Source organism: Carcharodon carcharias, chromosome 21 (genome assembly GCF_017639515.1).
Source record: "Carcharodon carcharias isolate sCarCar2 chromosome 21, sCarCar2.pri, whole genome shotgun sequence".
Taxonomy (NCBI): domain Eukaryota; kingdom Metazoa; phylum Chordata; class Chondrichthyes; order Lamniformes; family Lamnidae; genus Carcharodon; species Carcharodon carcharias.
In genome coordinates, this window is record NC_054487.1 from 86,056,972 (window position 1) to 86,075,593 (window position 18,622).

Consider the following 18,622-nt stretch of genomic DNA (forward strand, 5'->3'; position numbering starts at 1 on the left):
AGCACCTTTCATGACGTCAGGCCTCTACAAAGTGTTTCATCGGCAAAGCAGTTTTCGAAATGTAGTTACTATTATAGTGGCGGAAAATCGGCAGAGTTGCACACAGCAAGATCCCACAAACAGCAATATGATAACGAGCAGGGAATCTGCTTTTAACTGATAACAGAAAATGCTGGGAACACTGGGCGGAGAGTTCCAGGGCTATCACCTTTCCTCAGTTGGTTTCTATGCATTTTTCTCTCTTCCTCAATTATTGACCAAACTGGTAGCTGCCTCTGTCTCCTCATCAACGTGGCTTCAAATTCTGCTGTTCCGAGGCATTAAAGATCTTCCTTAAACAGACTGTGCTCAAAGTGCTTGGTGTTTTTGGATTATGCCTGATTACCAGCTACTGCAAATCACACATTAACCAATTTACCAGAAGTGTAGCAAAGGATTTAAATCATCCATTACGTGAGAGGCGAAAAGGGAAGTTGCCAAATCTCAAAACCCATTTTCTCAAAACTGCTTAAAGCTGACTACATTTAGTTTGTGGTCATTTGGGGGAGTGTTCACTTTGTTTCTTTGTTTCTATAAAGCGGGTGAGTCATTGCGTTTTGCTCTTCTCCGAGATCCGGAAGGACAAGTGAACAGGGGCTTTGGTGTCTCTGAATTGTTAGAGCCAGGGGTAAAATCGCTGGAGGAAGATGTGGTGGTTTATGATAGGGACTTGCTGTCTGCCGGTCACCTTGGTCATCTGGTCGTGTGCCGCCTTTGTCATTTCATTTATTATCGCTGTGCTGGCCAGACACGTCCTCCCATTGGTCCCCTTCATCAGGTAAGTGACCCAGGAGCTGGATTTCCACTGAGCGAAAGCCGCTATCGCCTCCAGGCTGGGGTAATGTATCTGCCCTGTCTCTATGAGCTAGTTACCCAACCCTAACTGAGGAAGCAACCTGATCCGACTCACCGGTTGCGTTGCTCTTTAACTCATTGTCTGCCCGAAAGATGGCAAGAAGAGGAGAGAGGTTCATTTTGTTGGGTTTAATAATTGTCTGAAGCGCATGCTAACTTTCCTGGGTCAGGTTATGTGTTTCTGTTTCAGGAGTACTCAAGAGACTTCCTGCTAGCTGGTCCCTTTACTCAAGAGTTGTCAAAGTTTCATTTTCCCGGCGTGTGCCGGGACTTTTGTTAGACTGACAATGGAATCGGTCTGATTAGAGATCTCGGTTTTAGATTTGGAATCATTCTCTGAGATTATAAACCGCATCTTGTTCCTTTTATTGTACCAAAAGCGCCCAGGCTTCATGAATCAGACAACGTGTGCAGTTTATCGCCTTTTTAATTAATGCTCTCCTCCAGGAAATCAGCTTGAAGAGTTTCCGCTGTGAAATGTCAATTAAAATATATCCCATCTCCCCCACTCGCTAGCTACACTGCAACAACTGGTTTGTAGGGCAGGATTAACTTTCATAATTTTTCCCCCTTTTGTTTACAAAAATAAGTTTCTAATCTTAGATTTATTTTCTGAGCCAAGAATTAACTGATTTCAGACAATTAGTGAAAAGTGTAATTTGGGTCATCTGGCAGACAGGATGAATGTGGTTACACTTCTGAAGAAGAGTCATTTTGGACTTCAAACATGAATTCGGTTTCTCGCTGCACAGATGCTGTCAGACCCGCCGAGTTTTTCCAGTATTTCCTGTTTTTATTTCAGATTTCCAGCATCCACAGTATTTTGCTTTTCTATGTGTGGTTACAGCAGGGTTGGGGTAAGGGCTAGGTCAGCATCTTTCATTCAATTAAAGAATTCTGTCTGCCCCCTCAAGTGGGCTGAAAAGATCCTTTCACCACTATTCCCAGAGGAGCAGGAATGGTTTCCTCTGTATCCTATCCTTGCACAGACATCACGTGGGGAAGAATGGATTAGCAAATCATTTGACTGTTGTTTTTCTGCAATACTGCAACAATACATATAGAGGGCAGATGGGAGAGGGCAGATGGTGGTGTAAAGGTAATGTCACTGGACTATTAATCTAGAGACAGGCTAATGCTCTGGGGACATGGGTTCAAACCCTAATGGAATTTAATTCAATTAAAAACATATCTGGAAGAGAAAACTATCATCAAGTTGTCATAAAAACGCCATCTGGTTTGCTAATGCCAATGGGAAGGAAATCTGCCATCTTTATCTAGGCTGGCCTACATGTGATTCTTAACTCAATTCAGCATGGCTTCATCAAGGGGAGGTCATGCCTGACAAATCTGTTAGAGTTCTTGGAGGAGGTAATGAGTAGGTTAGACAAAGGAGAGCCAATGGATGTTATCCACTTGGACTTCCAGAAGGCCTTTGACAAGGTGCCGCACAGGAGGCTGCTCAGTAAGATAAGAGCCCATGGTGTTAGAGGCAAGGTACTAGCATGGATAGAAGATTGGCTGTCTGGCAGGAGGCAGAGAGTGGGGATAAGGAGGTCCTTCTCAGGATGGCGGCTGGTGACTAGTGGAGTTCCGCAGGGGTCAGTGTTGGGACCACAACTTTTCACTTTATACATTAATGATCTAGATGAAGGAACTGAGGGCATCCTGGCTAAGTTTGCAGATGATACAAAGATAGGTGGAGGGACAGGTAGTATTGAAGAGGCGGGGAGGCTGCAGAAGGATTTGGACAGGTTAGGAGAATGGGCAAAGCAGTGGCAGATGAATACAACATGGGGAAGTGTGAGGTCATGCACTTTGGTAGGAAGAATAGAGGCATAGTCTATTTTCTAAATGGGGAGAGAATTCAAAAACTGGAGTGCAAAGGGACTTGGGAGTCCTAGTCCAGGATTCTCTTAAGGTTAATTTGCAGGTTGAGTCAGTAGTTAGGAAGGCAAATGCAATGTTGGCATTTATTTCGAGAGGACTAGACTATAAAAGCAGGGATGTGCTGCTGAGGCTTTATAAGGCTCTAGTCAGACCACATTTAGAATATTGTGAGCAATTTTGGGTGCCGTATCTCAGGAAGGATGTGCAGTCCCTGGAGATGGTCCAGAGGAGGTTCATGAGAATGATCCTAGGAATGAAAGGCTTAACATATGAGGAACGTTTGAGGACCCTGGGTCTATACTTGATGGAGTTTAGAAGGATGAGGGGTATCTGATTGAAACTTACAGAATACTGAAAGGCCTGGATAGAGTGGACATGGGGAAGATGTTTCCATTAGTAGGAGAGATTAGGACCCGAGGGCACAGCCTCAGAGTAAAGGGAAGACCTTTTAGAACAGAGATGAGGAGAAACTTCTTTAGCCAGAGAGTGGTGAATCTATGGAATTCATTGCCACAGAAGGCTGTGGAGGCCAGGTCCTTGAGTGTATTTAAGACCGAGAAAGATAGGTTCTTGATTGGTAAGGGGATCAAAGGTTACAGGGAGAAGGCGGGAGAATGGGGTTGAGAAACTTATCAGCTATGATTGATTGATGGATCAGACTCGATGGGCTGAATGGCCTAATTTCTGCTCCTATGTTTTATGGTCTTAACTGCCCTTGAGGGCAGTTAGGGATGGGTAACAACACCCACATCCTCCACGATGGAGTTTTTTTTTAAAAAAAGAGTGCAATCAGACAAAACATTAATATTGAATGACATAGGGAGATATTAGGACTGATGAGCTCAAAAGTTCGGTCAAAGAGTTTTAAAGATGGTTTAGGGAGGGAATTCCAGAGTTTAGGGTCTAGCCAGCTGGAGATGGGTTGGTGGAAATTGGTGATGAGAAGACTATTTGTCTAAAAGGTACATCATGAGCTGAGAAACCTTTTGAACTTGGGAAAGGTTGCAAATGAATGCAAATTCACTCTTTTTCTAATCTAAGCAAATTGTTGATCTGGGACATCAAGAGGCACACAAGGAGGCCATTCAGTCTGTACAGTCCATGCTAGCTCTCTATAGAACAATCCAGTCAGCCCCATTCCTCTGCTCTATCACACTGGGCCGAATGGTTCTCTGCCGTGTTGTAAGAGTCAATGGCTCATCATGTGGGGTGAGGAGGACACTCACTGACAGATTAAAAATGAGCTAGTTTCCTTATTCCAAAGGGGATATAGAAACAGAAAGAAGTTATTCAGTCCCTCAAAGTTGCTCTGCCATTTAGTTAGATCATGGCTGATCTGTATGTCAAATCAATTTACATACGGACATATGACTTAGGAGCAGGAATAGGCCACTAAGTCCCTCAAGCTGGCTCTACCATTCAGTAAGATCATGGCTGATCTGCATCTCAAATCCATTTACATACCTTTGCTCCATTTTCTTTAAAAGCCTATTGATCTCAGTAGTGAATTCTTAAAATGATGTTCAGAATCCACAGCCTTTTGAAGGAGAGACTTCCAGAATCCCATTGCCTTTTGCGTGAAAAGGTGCTTCCCAATTTCACTCCTGAATGGCCCAGCTTTGTTTATAACATTATTCCCCCTTTGTTCTGGATTCCACCACCAGAGGAAATAGTTTCTCTCTATCTATCCCATCAAATTTGTTTTTAATATTTTAAATATTCTGATCAGATCACCCCTCAACCTTCAAAACTCATGGGAACACTGGCCATATTTGTACAACCAAGCCTCAGAATTTACTAGGGCACTGATTTAAGGTGATTGGCAAAGGAACCAGGAGTGTCGCGAGGGAAAACATTTTCACGCAGCGAGTCGTTGGGGTTTAGAATGCACTGCCTGAGAGTATGGTGGAGGCAGGTTCACTCACGGCTTTCAAAATGGAATTGGATAATTGTCTAAAGAGAAAAGAGTTGCAGAGCCGTGGGGAAAAGGTGGAGAATAGAACTAGCTGACTTGTTTTTTTGCAGAGAGCCAGCACAAACGTGATGGACTGAATGGCCTCCTTCTGCACTATAAGCATTCTACCGTTAATTTAACCAGGCATTATCCTTTTTCAAAAACAATTTAAATAATGGAATCAATTCTCAGGATTATCTATTGAGCAAAAATTAGCCTTGTTTTCATAAAAAAGATTTAACCTGATTAGGCTTTTTATTTTGAGGAAGTGACAGTTCAGATGTGGAAAGTTAGATGTCTCATTGCAGTTAATTTCCAGAAAATCTGTACCATATTTCCCCATAAAACACTGCAATTGAAATTGAAACTAATGGCCTTTCAAAGCTAATCCCACATCTAGAGGAGACAAGGATGTTATAAAAATTCATTCAAAGGATGTGGGCATCACTGGCTGGGCCAGCATTTATTACCCATCCCTAGTTGCCCTTGAGAAGGTGGTGGTGAGCTGCCTTCTTGAACCGCTGCAGTCCATGTGGTGTAGGTACACCCACAGTGCTGTTAGGAAGGGAGTTCCAGGATTTTGACTCAGTGACAGTGAAGGAACGGCGATATATTTCCAAGTCAGGATGGTGAGTGACTTGGAGGGGATCAACCAGGTGGTGGCATTCCCATCTATCTGCTGTCCTTGTCCTTCTAGATGGTAGTGATAATGGGTTTGGAAAGTGCTGTCAAAGGAGCCTTGGTGAATTGAAGGAATGGTTTGAACTTGTCAGTGGAAGTACTGAGTGAACTTCCTGGGGTCACTTGCTGACAGCTGTACTCCCCATCAGAAACCCAATTAAACTGTGACCAGTTCACAAGTGATGCTATACCTGTGAAGGGGGGGAGGGGAGGGGAAGGGACAGGAGATAGCAGTTAGGTTGGTGGAAGGGTCCTACAAAATGGATCTAATATAGCAGATGCAATTCAATGTCGACAAGTGCAATTAATTGTACTTTGGAAGAGTAAGAAATTGATGATGTGTTGATACAGTGGATGGCGTAGGAATATATAAAGGTGAAGTTGAAAGAGATTAGAGCTGAGGCAGAATCTGCATTTAACATGTTATTACAATTGTTAGATCAGTAGAATCCTCCAGCATTGGAGGCCTGAATGAGCTGTTCAATTTAGTCCCACATCCCAGCTTTTCCCCTTAACCCTGCAAGTTAGTCATCTTCAAATACTTTTCCAATTGCCTTTTGAAAGTTCCTATTTAATCCAATTCCATCAAATTCATTGTGTTCTAGATCTTAATAATGTTTCCTAATTTCCCCCCCTAGATCTTTAGCAAATTATTTTGAATCCATGACCTCTGGTTATTGACTCACTTGGCAGGGGAATAGTTTCTCCTGACTCGCTCTATCAAAATCCCTCAACATTTTGAATATCTGTGTCAGGTCTCCAATTAACCTCCTCTATGCTAAGGAGAACAATCCCAGCTTCTTCAGCTGGAGGATATGCTAAAACTGTAATGTTCTGTCACAGCTTGAGTATTGTTTTCAGTTGTGGTCATCAAGCTGTGTAGTCAGCATAGGAATGAATTGAAATTTGATTGGAGGAATGGTTTTATCCTTTTGAGGAAGTGATTTAGAGGAGCCCTTATGGAAGTATAGCAGATGCTAAACAATAATACCTAGGTTAGTGAAGGAATTTTACTTCTAGACTTGATTATTTTAATGCACCAGTGGATGGCTTCCCACGTTCCACCCTTTGTAAATTTGAAGCCATGCAAACTCCATTCCCTATGTCCAGACTTGCACCAAGTCCCATCACCCCTGTGCACTTTGACCAAATTGACACCTAGTCCAGCAACATCTCTATTTTAAAATTCTTATCCCTGTTTTCAAATCCCTCCCTGGCCTCATCCCTCCCTATCTCTGTAATCTCCTCCAGTCGCACAGCCCTCCGGAATCTCTTCACTCCTCCAATTTTGGCCTCTTGAACATCCCTGATTTTAATCGCTCCACCATTGCTGGCTATGTCTTCAGTTGCCAAGGCCCCTAACTCTGAAATTCTCTCCCTATACTTCTCTGTCTTTTTACCTCCCTCTCTTTCTTTAAGATGCTACTTAAAGCCTACAGCTTCGGCCAAGCTTTAACTGACCTTATGCCTTTATGAGGCTCAGTGTCAACCTCTGTTCGGTAACACTCCTGTGAAGATCTTTGGGTCATATTGCTCCATGAAAGGCGCTATATAAATAAAAGATTCTTTTTTGTCATTGAATCTCATCAGCCCTGGGAAGAGTGAATTGTAAACTCTATCATCTTCCGCCAGTGCCTGAGGGAAATGTCTGCTTCATTAACAGATTTGAACAGTTAGATGCTTCAAGGACTGGCTTGGCTCAGTTAGTAGCCAGCTCACCAGGATATGAGCATTTAATCTTGGCCAACACTTTTAGTTTGGTCCTGAGGGAGTGTTGCACTGTCAGAGCTGCCATCTTTCAGAAGGAGATGTTAAACTGAGACCACTGAATGTACAAGATCCCATGGCACACTCTGAGGAAGAGCTGATGGGAGTTCTCAGGCTGCCCTAGGCTGACCCCTTCTCAAAACCAATATCACCCAACAGAAAGCAGATGAGCTGGGCAGTCATTTCTTGATATGCAAAGATTTGCTGTGCTCTTTGTACCATTCTGAATCAAAAAAACACTTAAACACGAGAGAGAGAGAGAGAAAGGGAAAAATAGGAATGGAAGATTATGCTGATACTTAGAACCATGGTTCTCAGCATTTTATGGTTGAAGGACTCCTTTTGGATTAGTAATAATGAGACCCCATCTACATTATAATAGTCCTGAAAGTGCTGCAAGTAAAGAGTGTTTTTAATATTCCTTTAAAGAAAACAGATATTTGCTTACAGATATCAGTGATATGGGTGTGCCTACTATTAAGAATTGAATACTTAACTAGGCTCCCCTCTCTTGAGCCAGGATGAGCGATGAGTGCAGCTCCAACAACACTCAAGAAACTCAATACCATCCAGTACAAAGCAGCCCACTTGATTGACACCCAATCCACCACCTTAAACATTCACTCCCTCCGCCACTGATACACAGTGCCAGCAGTGTACACCATCTACAAGATGTACTTCGCTAACTCACCAAGGATCCTTCGACAGCACCTTCCAAACCCGCAAATCCTACCAACTAGAAGGACAAGGGCAGCAGATGCATAGAAACACCACAAGCTGCAAATCCCCCTCCAAACCACACACCATCCTGACTTGGAAATATATCACCATTCCTTCACTATTGTAGGGTCAAAATCCTGGATCTCCCTCCCTAACAGCACTGTGGGTGTACCTACACCACATGGACTGCAGCAGTTCAAGAAGGCAGCTCACCACCACCTTCTCAAAGGCAACTAGGGATGGACAATAAATGCTGGTCTAACTAGTGAAACCCATTTCCTGTGAAAAGAATAAATAAAAAAAAAAGACAACTTAACTGGCATCCAACATCAGCCTTGGTTACCATGGGTCCACCTGGTGATGATCATTGAACTGCTTTAACTCTCCTCCGTACCACTACACTCCTGGGCAACCTGCCCACACTCTGCTACCCACATGGTGACTGGACTCCAATCCCAGCACGCAACAAGCCCGTATCCAGCCACAGCACAATTATTCCGTATACCCTTATGGAAAGTCTCTGTAGACTCTAGGGATCTCCAGGCCACTTGAGGACCACTGGGTGAGATGAAAATAGCTGAGAGACTTATGTGGAGCATAAACACTGGCATGGACCAGTTCAACCAAGCATTGTGAATTTGACATATTATGTAGAAATTATGCAAACTGATTGAGCCAGTGGACAGAATGCCCAACTCAATATTTACATCAATAATAAAAACAAAATTCTGTGGATGCTGGAAATCTGAAATAAAAATAGAAAGTGCTGGAAAAACTCAACAGATCTGGCAGCATCTGTGGAGAGAGAGACAGAGCTAACATTAAGTCCTCTTCTTCAGAACAATATTTACATCACAATTGCTTTAAATATAAATTGCTTTACATCATTAAACTTTAAACTTTTTTTTTTGTAGTGACACTGGGACATTTCCTCCAGAAAGATGCATTTTTGGATTAATGATAAACTTATCTGCTTTTCTGGGTAAGTAAAGAATTATCACATTGTTTTTACAGCAGGATTTGGTTCTAGATTGTGCTTTCTGGCACATTGAGCTCGCTGCGTGTGATTTTCCTGTTGGGTTCCTGCTGTTTTTGCTGTGTATACATTCAAGTAAGGTCACAGGGTGAGAAATATGAAAACAATTACAGCAGGTAAATCCATAGGGAGCCCCAGGCCATTGGAGAAGGCACGGCTAAGACGACCCCAGGGTCTGCAGTGACTCGTTACAAACGGGGGACTCAGAACACAGCATTAGTGACCCACATTAAACAGAATTTAGAGCATAGAAATATAACATTTGGCCCAAATGATCTATACTGATATCTGTGCTCATACATGCCTCCTCCCACCCCTCTATCTAGCTGCAAGACCTCCTATTCGTTTCTCCCACATGTGTTTCTATAGCTGTCCCTTAAATGTATCTATTCACCTCAACTTCTCTCTTTCTCTATTGCGCTTTCTCTCTGTATCATTCCCAAACCCACCCCCACCAACTCCTCTGCCCAGGTCTAATTATACCACACCCTCTAACCCTGCCTCACTTCAATATTTAAACTGGCCTTCAGTGTGCAAATATAGATCGACGAGTAATATATTAAAAATCTTGAGCATGCACATGCATCTTGCGCCAAGATCTCAATTTCCTATGGTCACAGTTTTTAGCTGAAGAGTTTCTCTCCAGTGCACCATGATATGAAACACATGCTTCTCTAAAACCAAACATCATCTACTTTACCACAAGCAGGACCTGTGCCAGCTCATCAGTTGATTAATCTTTTTTGCATACCTTTTCAGGTTTGGTGGTTATGTATGCTCGGTATAAACTGTTACAGACCTTGAATGAGAGGAAGGCTGCCATTAGCCCTAAGCTGAATTGTGCTGCACTTGTGTGTGGTGCATTGGGCTGTCTCGGAATGTGCATCGTAGCAAACTTTCAGGTACAATATGGACTCTCATGTCAACCGTTCGGGGGCAATCGTTGTGTCAACTCCTGCAATGCATTAATATGCATTCTGGCACATTGAGCTCGCTGCGCATGGTTTTCCTGTTGGGTTCCTGCTGGTTTTGCTGTGTATACATTCAAGTAAGATCACAGGGTGAGAAATATGAAAACAATTACAGCAGGTAAATCCACAGGGAGCCCCAGGCCATTGGAGAAGGCACAGCTAAGACGACCCCAGGGTCTGCAGCGACTCCAGTTACAAACGGGGGACTCAGAACACAGCATTAGTGACCCACATTAAACAGAATCTAGAGCATAGAAATATGACATTTGGCCCAACTGATCTATACTGATATCTGTGCTCATACATGCCTCCTGCCACCCCTCTATCTAGCTGCAAGACCTCCTATTCCTTTATAGGCATCATTCTGGCATGCCAACCCCTGCCCATTTTTCCAATGTGGGCGCCTGTTGCATCAGAGAAAGGGGGAAGGAGGGAGGGAAAGAAGGAGGAAATGAAGGAAGGCAATGCACAGCCAATTTGCACACAACAAGTTTCCACAAATAGCAACATGGTAATGGCCAGAGAATCTGTTTCAGAGCTGTTAGTTGAGAAATGAATATTGAAAAGAACATCTGGGCAGAACTCACCTGCTCTTCTTCAAAATAGTATTGTGAGATCTTCCAAGTATACCTGAGAGGGTAGGCAGGATTTAATGTTTCATCTGAGTGGAGGGATCTCTGACAGTGCAGCACTCCCTCATTACTGTACTATTCAGTCTCCTCTGATTACACTTGCAAATCGTGGAGTGGGACTTAAACCTACAACTTTCAAACCCAGAGGCATTAGTGCTATCTGATGATACATGAATAGTGCATGATACAATTTACCTCATCAAGAACATCTCCCAGTCAAGTATGACCTTATTGATAGGCTTGCCATAGTCATGTGACCTCTGCCATAAGGGACTCCCTGCAGGCAGCCATCTTACATTCAATTCAATAAGGACATGAGACACACTGTAGTCTTTAAGCACATAATGGTGTCAGAAGTGGAGTTATGACTGAGTTTTGAAAAGCCACAGCTACTGAAAGAGGAACACTGAAATGCTGCAACCTGCTAAAAGCTGCTGAAGGGGAAAAAAACACAGACAAGGAAAAGCTAGCACAAGCTGAAGGCTGCAAATAAAACACTGGGTGGAACAAAAATGGCTGCAAATTTTCCACTTCCAACTCCTGAAAGGAGCTACGCGCCAGAATCGGCAATTTTTTCCACTAACAATGGCAAAAACTATGAGATTGCAACAGATTTAATTAACAAACTGGAGCTGATCTGAGTAGCAACACTTTTAACACTGCTGGGGAGGGACTGTGACAAATTGTACTCCACCCTAAATATATCCGAAGAACAGATAAAACAGACAGCAGAAATTTTGAAAGCCTAGAAGGCAAGCTTTGAACCCCAAGTGAATGTAACTTATGAAAGGTATGTGTTTGACACTAGAGCTTGCAAAAGAGGCCGTTGATCAAATCATGTGAATTCGGGCAACTAAAAGATGATCTCATTAAAGATAGAATTGCCTTAGGTATAAGAGATCCTGCAGTGAGAGCAAGTCTATTGAGAGCGGTGCGACTTACACTCAAGAAAGCAATAGAAGTGAGCAGAAATATGAAGGTTGTAAAATGTCAGCTAGAGCATATGTATGGCAGAACAGACTTGAAGATACGTTACGCTGAGTGACATTCCAGGCCAAAAGAACAGAACAATCGCAGACAAAAGGCAGGATGCAAATACTGCAGAGGACATCACACAGAGGCAAAGGAGGATTGTCCAGCGTGGGGAATGCCGTGTTTTAACTGCAAGAAGCTGAATCATTTTTCACACAAGTGTTTGGCTGGAAAGAAACAAAACAAGGCTAAACAGATGGCCACTGGAGAGATATCAGCCGAAGAATCTGATGAAGCACTGTACACTGTACTACAGGTTGATTCCGCCAAATCGATATGTGGTAAGTGGTTTGTGACTGTTAAGAATGATGACCGTAGAAGGAGAGCATCAAGTGAGAAGAAATGTCAGATAGACACTGGTGCATCAGCAACATCATGACCTTCACAGACCTGTGTAAAATGGCTCAACATGGCGATCCAAAAATGAAGCCCTTGAAAGGCTATATGATGGTATGATACTCATACCAAGAGGACAAATTAATCTGAGGGCCCCAAAAAATTGGCAAGAAGGAAGATCTTTAGTTCCAGACCATAGACTACACAACAGCTCATCTCTGCTGGAGCAAGTCTAAAGCTTGGATTGGTAACTCTAAACGTGCCAACAGAGATTCACAATGTGTCACAGCACACAAAACTATTGAGTGTCGAACAGATCCTAGAGGAACACAAGGATGTGTTTACAGGGTTTGGATATCTACCTGGAGACTATCATCTCGAAGTAGATGAGAGTGTAAGAGCAATTCACCATCTGCTGAGAAGAGTTCCAGCTGCCCTCAAGACCAGCCTGAAAAACAAGATAGAGCTGGAAAAGAAGGGAGGAATCAAGGAAGTGACAACTCCTACAGACTGAGTTAGCAGCATGGTAACAGTGGAACAGCCTGGAAAGCTACGGGTATGCTTTGACCCAAAGGAACTAAATAAAGTGCTGAAGAGTTCTCACTACTCCATGCCAAACATCAAAGGAATTTTTCCACCACTTGCTAAGGCAAAGATCTTTACTCCCCTAGATGCGAAGGATGGTTACTGTCTGGGTGAAAGCAGCAGTTTTTTCACTACATCCTGGACATTGTTTGGGACTTACAGATGGTTGAATATGCCACTCGGCACTTTCATGACTCCAGGAGAGCATCAACGCAGACAGCAAGAGATAGTCAGTGATCTTCCCGGAGTGAAAGCCATGGTGGATGATTTGTTAGTCTATGGATGTGGAGACGCAATGGAAGAAGCTATAGCTGACCATGATTAGAATTTAATATGACTGGTAGAGAGAACTCGCCAGGTGAACCTGAAGCTGAACCGGAAGAAGATGCCTGAAGTCAAGTACGTAGATCATGTACTGACAGCAAAAGGTCTTCACCCAGATCCTGACAAGGTGAGAGCTACAGCAGCAATGCAGCAACCAACAGATATGAAAGTAGTACAGTGATTTGTTGGGTTCCTGAACTACTTAGCAAAATTTTTGCCTAATTTGTAGCCAGAGTGTGAACCATTATGCAAGCTCAATGCCGAGGATGTGCAGAACAAGAAGCAGCATTCCCTAAAATCAAACAACTGGGGATGGCAGTGACAGGGCTGAAGTACTATGACATCAATGATGACATCACCTTGCAGTGTGACGCCAGCGAGACACGTCTGGGAGCAACCCGAATGCAGCAAGGACAACCAGTCGCATTTACATCCAGGGCATTAACGCAAACTGAACAATACTATGCTCTGTATGAGAGAGTGTCTGGCTGTTGTTTTTGATCATGAACATTTTCATCAAGACCTGCCCGGGAGAAACAAAGTAACAGTGGAGTCAGACCACAAGCATTCCTCTCAAATGCTACTATCTGCTTCAAAGTGTTGGCTTTGTTTGGGATTTGAAAACCAATCATTACTACATGTCCTATCTGGCTTGCTGTAGTCATGTGACTGCTACGATGAGGGACTCCCTGCAGGGGAATGAGGGACTACGTTACATTCAGCTCAATAAAGGCTACACTAGAAAGATTGTAGCCTTTGAGCTGGTAACAATAGGTGTGAGAGTTTTTTTAAAAGAAAATCCAAATAGAAACCAGTTGTGGCTATTAAACTATTTCCTTTTGTCTCATGATTAATTTCATGAAGATGTGGTCTGATTTTAAAGACAATTCTGTGAAGAATTTATTTTTATCCATACACTGGATGCAGGCACCACCAGTAAGGCCAGCATTTATTGCCCATCCCTAATTGTCCTTGAGAAGCTGGTGATGAGACACCTTCTTGAATACAATTGGGTGGCTTGCTTGACCATTTCAGAGGGCAGTTAATAGCCTGTAATCCAGACCCACAGCAGAGGCTGGACCAGGTAAGAATGTCAGATTCCCTTCTCTGAGGGGCATTAACAAACCAGATGGGTTGTTACATCAATTAATTTGTCTTATGATCACCATTACTGAGGTTAGCTTTTTAATCCAGATTAATTGAATTTAAATTCCCCAGCTGCTCTGGTGGGATATGAACACATATCGCCAGATTATTAGTCTAGCAGCATAACCACTATGCTATTGCACCCTCAACAATGTAAAGTACTTCTCCCTTGTACACTCCAATTTGTGTTCTACTTTCTTAAACCATTAGAAAGTTTCCTTAGACTGACAAGGTCCATGGACCTGGCAAAGTAATGACGAGCACAGAACAGTTCATCCTAGTTAAGTGGATTGCTGTGTTTCTAGATACGTTTGGTATTATTTGAAGGGAGTTGGTAAAGATGCAGCACTTTATCTCCCCCTGTTTCCTCCTGCATAGGATCAGCCTCTTAACCTTTTTAACATAGTCAAGAATGCATTCCCATATAATATATGTGGTACCAAATTTACAGAATATACCAGACTCAGCTGTAAAATTTACCCCCTCACCCCTTCCCACCACTGATATATTGATTCAGAATGAGTTCTATAATCTGTCTGATTTCCCATTTGATTAAAACCTGGGATAATTGCACTGCATTTGAAAATCGCTGTGATTCTTGCCACCTCTTGAAAACTCCACATGCAGAATGAAGGGGTTGGGGGTGGGTGGGGGATGACATGGTCAGAGCAGTGCCAGGAGTGAGAAGTTAATCTTCATCCAAAGATTGTCTCAATATTTGGTGTACAACAAATGCTAAGGTAAATTTGGAGATTGCAGGGTTGTGCAGTGAACCAAAGCTCTGCTCCAAAGCTTGCAGGGGTTTGTTATTTTGCATTTATTTGTCCAACAAAAAAATGTGATAAGTGGGCCTGTTACATGTCAGAAGGGATGATTAGGATCATCCTAATTTCATCTTGATTTACAATCAAGATATGTTCAAAGGGAATGTTGAGTAGGAGATAAAAGCCTAAATTTTCCACTCAGACAAAATCCTGAATGAAGATACAGCAAGGCAGAGTTGTGTCTGATCACATGTTGTTGTGTGGGAAGTCCTGCCTTAGTGTTGTGGAGTCTATAGACGCAGCTTTTGGAAATTGAGCTTGCCTGATTCACCCTGATCCGACAAGCAAACATAAGAAAAAACTTGGTGATTACTTATACTTCCAATGAACTCCAATGTTTGAATTATATAACCTTGCAGCACAGAAGAAGGCCATTCAGCCCATTGTGCCTGTGCCAGCTCTCTTTTAAAGAGCTAACCAATTATCCCAGTGCCTCCTCTTTCCCTATAGCCCTGCACATGTTTTCTTTATCAAGGCCAATTCCCTTTTGAAAGTTATTATTGAATCTGCTTCCACCATCCTTTCAGATCAAACAACGTGCTGTGTATATTAAAAAAAAATAAACTAAAATCTCCTTCTCTCCTCTCTTTCATCAGTTGCCTTGGATCTGTGTCCTCTGGTTTCTGAATCTCCTTATTAACGCTAATCAAATGAAATGATTTTATTGATGCCAGAACTTTCAAGTTCCAGGTACCTCACTTGAATTCTTTGTTTTGTGTTTTAGGAAACTGCTTTGAGAATAGTTCATGACATTGGGGCACTACTGGCTTTCATCATGGGAACCACATACCTTGTGCTGCAGAGTTGGATTTCCTTCAGGATGAGGCTTTACCATCACGCTTGTCTGGCATATCGATTTAGGGTAATGCTGTCTGCATTATCTGTCATAGCTACCATCCCTAGTATCCTTTTTGTGGAGCCGGGGTGAGGGAGGGGGGCATTATCTTACTGATTGATCTCATCAGTAGCTTTACAACACGATGGATGTCACTTAGACTTTCAGTGCTGCTGTCAAAATCTGAAAGCAAACCTGTAGCCAGTTTTACATGGATTCATACAGCACAGAAGGAGGCCATTCAGCTCATCATGCCTTTGGAAAGGAGTGAAATAATTAATCCCAACTCCCCTGCTGCTCTTTCCCCATAGCCTTGCAATTTTATTCCCCTTGAAGTATTTATCCAATTCTCTTTTGTAAGTTACTATTGAATCTGCTTCCTTTTCAGGCAGCACATTCTAGGTCACAGCAACTTGCTGTGCTTATAAAATACATTTCCCCCTCTGGATCTTTTGCCAATTATCTTAAATCTGTGTCCTCTGTTACTGACCCTCCTGCTAATGGAAACAGTTACCCTGGCTGGGATTTTCCAGTCCTGTCAAGCCCACCGAAAGTCAAAGGACTTTTTGCTGGTTTGTCAAGTTTTCCAATCCTGCCCATAGCAGGCCTGGCCTCTTCATTTACCCTTATCAAAACCCTTCATCATTTTGAACACTTCTATTAAATCTGCCCTTAACCACCTTTGCTCTAATACACAATAATCAGCAGAGATGTAAAATCTCCCTGAGTTGCCAACATATCTATCGGTCCTTTTACGTGATCACAAAAAGTCAAAATGAGTTGAAGATTGTGGATATTGTTGAATCTTGTAGCATTAAATTATAGATAGATACTAGAAAAAACTATCAGATTCACCTGTTTAGTTTAAAGCGTTTTTGAAAAACCCAGGTCATGATTGCTGGTGCTATTCCTCACAGATGTTACACCAAAGGGAATAAGGATGGCCTTGTTTTACTGAGTTTGAAAGGATTGTTTTAACAAAGCAATAGTAATTGGCCTCTCTAATCTGAGATTTGCTGGCTGTCAGTTTCAATGCAGCTGTTGAGTCTCAGTAATGTCCATCTCTTTCTGGATGTTGGTCAGTTTTCTAATTCCTTGTTTCTTCTAATTGATTATTTTCTACCCATGTTGAACTGAAGCTTTCATTCAAATTTCAGTTTTTGGAACTCAATATTATATCCATCAAAGAGATTCCACCCATAAACCATTGCTGCAATAAACTAGTTTTGAGATACAGCTAACGTCACCACTGCTGCCCACTAGAAGAGTAGGAAAATAATTAAAAATACCCCTAATACAGGTTTATCCCCCTTAGCATAGTGGAAATAACCGAGTAAATATTTTTCCAGGTTTATCTACAGCAGAGACCATCACCCCCTCTAACTGGACTGCCTTATTCCTTCATTCCCTGGGCACCTTGCTAACTTGTCTTGTTGGATTCCAATATAAATGCAAAATACTGCGGATGTTGGAAATCTGAAATAAAAACAGAAAATGCTGGAAAAGCTCAGCAGGTCTGGCAGCATCTGTGGAGAGAGAAACAGAGTTAGCATTTCGAGTCTGCATGTCTCTCTTTCTCTCGCCACAGGTGCTGCCAGACCTGCTGAGTTTTTCCAGCATTTTCTGTTTTTATTATTATTGCTGGATTCCAGCCTGAGTATCAGAGGGCAGCAGTGCACTAGTATCCTCTGTAATCTGCTTGGACCCTACTATAGTCACTGACTAGAGAGGACTGAGGGGTGAACTGAAAGAGGGCTTGAGGATTATGAAAGGGTTTGACAGGGTAGATGCAGAGATGTTTCTACTTGAGGGCAAGATCAAAATTAAACATCAGAAATATAAGGTAGTCATTATAATAATTCCAATCAGGAATTCAGGAGAAACTTCTTTACCCAGAGAGTGGAAAGAATGTTGTAACTAGCAATGGTATGGCTGCCACAAAGCATGGAGGCAATATGCCTTTGAAAACCTCACCATTGCCTTGCCCAACATCTGGAGGCACCAACTCCATAAATCTAAAGCGAGCATTTGCAAAAGATGGAGAGGGAGATGCACCAGTAAGTTTTAAAATTTACCGTTTTTAGCAAAGCTAAGAGGACATGCAGACTCATACCACAGGAAAATCCTTAAAGGGAGGCTGGATAAACACATAAGGGGGAATTGCATAGAAGGATATGCTGATGGGGTGAGGTGAAGAGGGGCGGTGTGAAGCATGAATCAATTCAATGGCCTGTTACAGTGTAATACAATGTGACTAGCTGTGATCATAAATCCAATGCCGCAGTAGCACTGGTTCTGGAATTCAGTCAGATTCAATGTGTCTCATTTCAAGGGCGCAGAACTCTTGTGAGCAACATCTTGGGACATTTACTGATGAAAACTAATAAAGCAGAAAAGTGGACATTGGGAATTATTGTGTAGAGACCAATAAAGTCCGTCCAGCCAGGTTTGGAATGTGAGAGCTGCAGAAAAAAACGATTCATCTCAGCGAGGCTAACCAATTAATGGAAAACGACAGCTGCACTCTTGATTTCTACACATTCCAGAGTTGGGAAGTTTCCCGAACCTTTTGTGTTCTGGTAAGTGCTGCAAGCTGTTCCCAATGTGCTTTTGAATTGGGTGGAAAATCCCCTTGCCATGTTGCCAATAATCAGCAAAAGCCTTTGAAATATTGCACTCCAGTGTTGATGATTCATCCTGGGGTGAAATCAGGCAGCCCAGAGCTGGTTAAAGGACTTTTCAGTTTTCAATCTGAGAAGGGAAGTGTAGCTGTGTTATTAATCATTAATGCAGCAAAGTGTCAAGGCATCTACTTTGGACCAATGGATGATAGATCAGAGAATGTTCTAAAAGTGTGATAAACTAGGAACAATGGAGGACTAGAGAAATTTAGGGACAAGCACAAAAATTGCTTAAAAAAAACAGTCAACAGGTACAAAAAATTGCTTTAAAAACTTGGAAGGCTGGCCTTTGACTCAAGGTTCTGGGATACAAA

General features: G+C 42.5%; 1 protein-coding gene across 1 annotated transcript in view; it reads left to right on the forward strand.

Moving 5' to 3' along the window:
- The first annotated feature begins 560 nt into the window (after window positions 1-560).
- The window catches only part of dram1 (DNA-damage regulated autophagy modulator 1), a 34,164-nt gene continuing 16,102 nt past the window's right edge, over window positions 561-18,622 (forward strand). Inside the window, exons 1-4 of the mRNA XM_041216498.1 lie at window positions 561-817; window positions 8,821-8,888; window positions 9,702-9,844; window positions 15,517-15,694. Coding sequence (XP_041072432.1) covers window positions 687-817; window positions 8,821-8,888; window positions 9,702-9,844; window positions 15,517-15,694 — 520 coding nt within the window. The 5' untranslated portion in view covers window positions 561-686. The remainder of the gene's footprint in view (window positions 818-8,820; window positions 8,889-9,701; window positions 9,845-15,516; window positions 15,695-18,622) is intronic.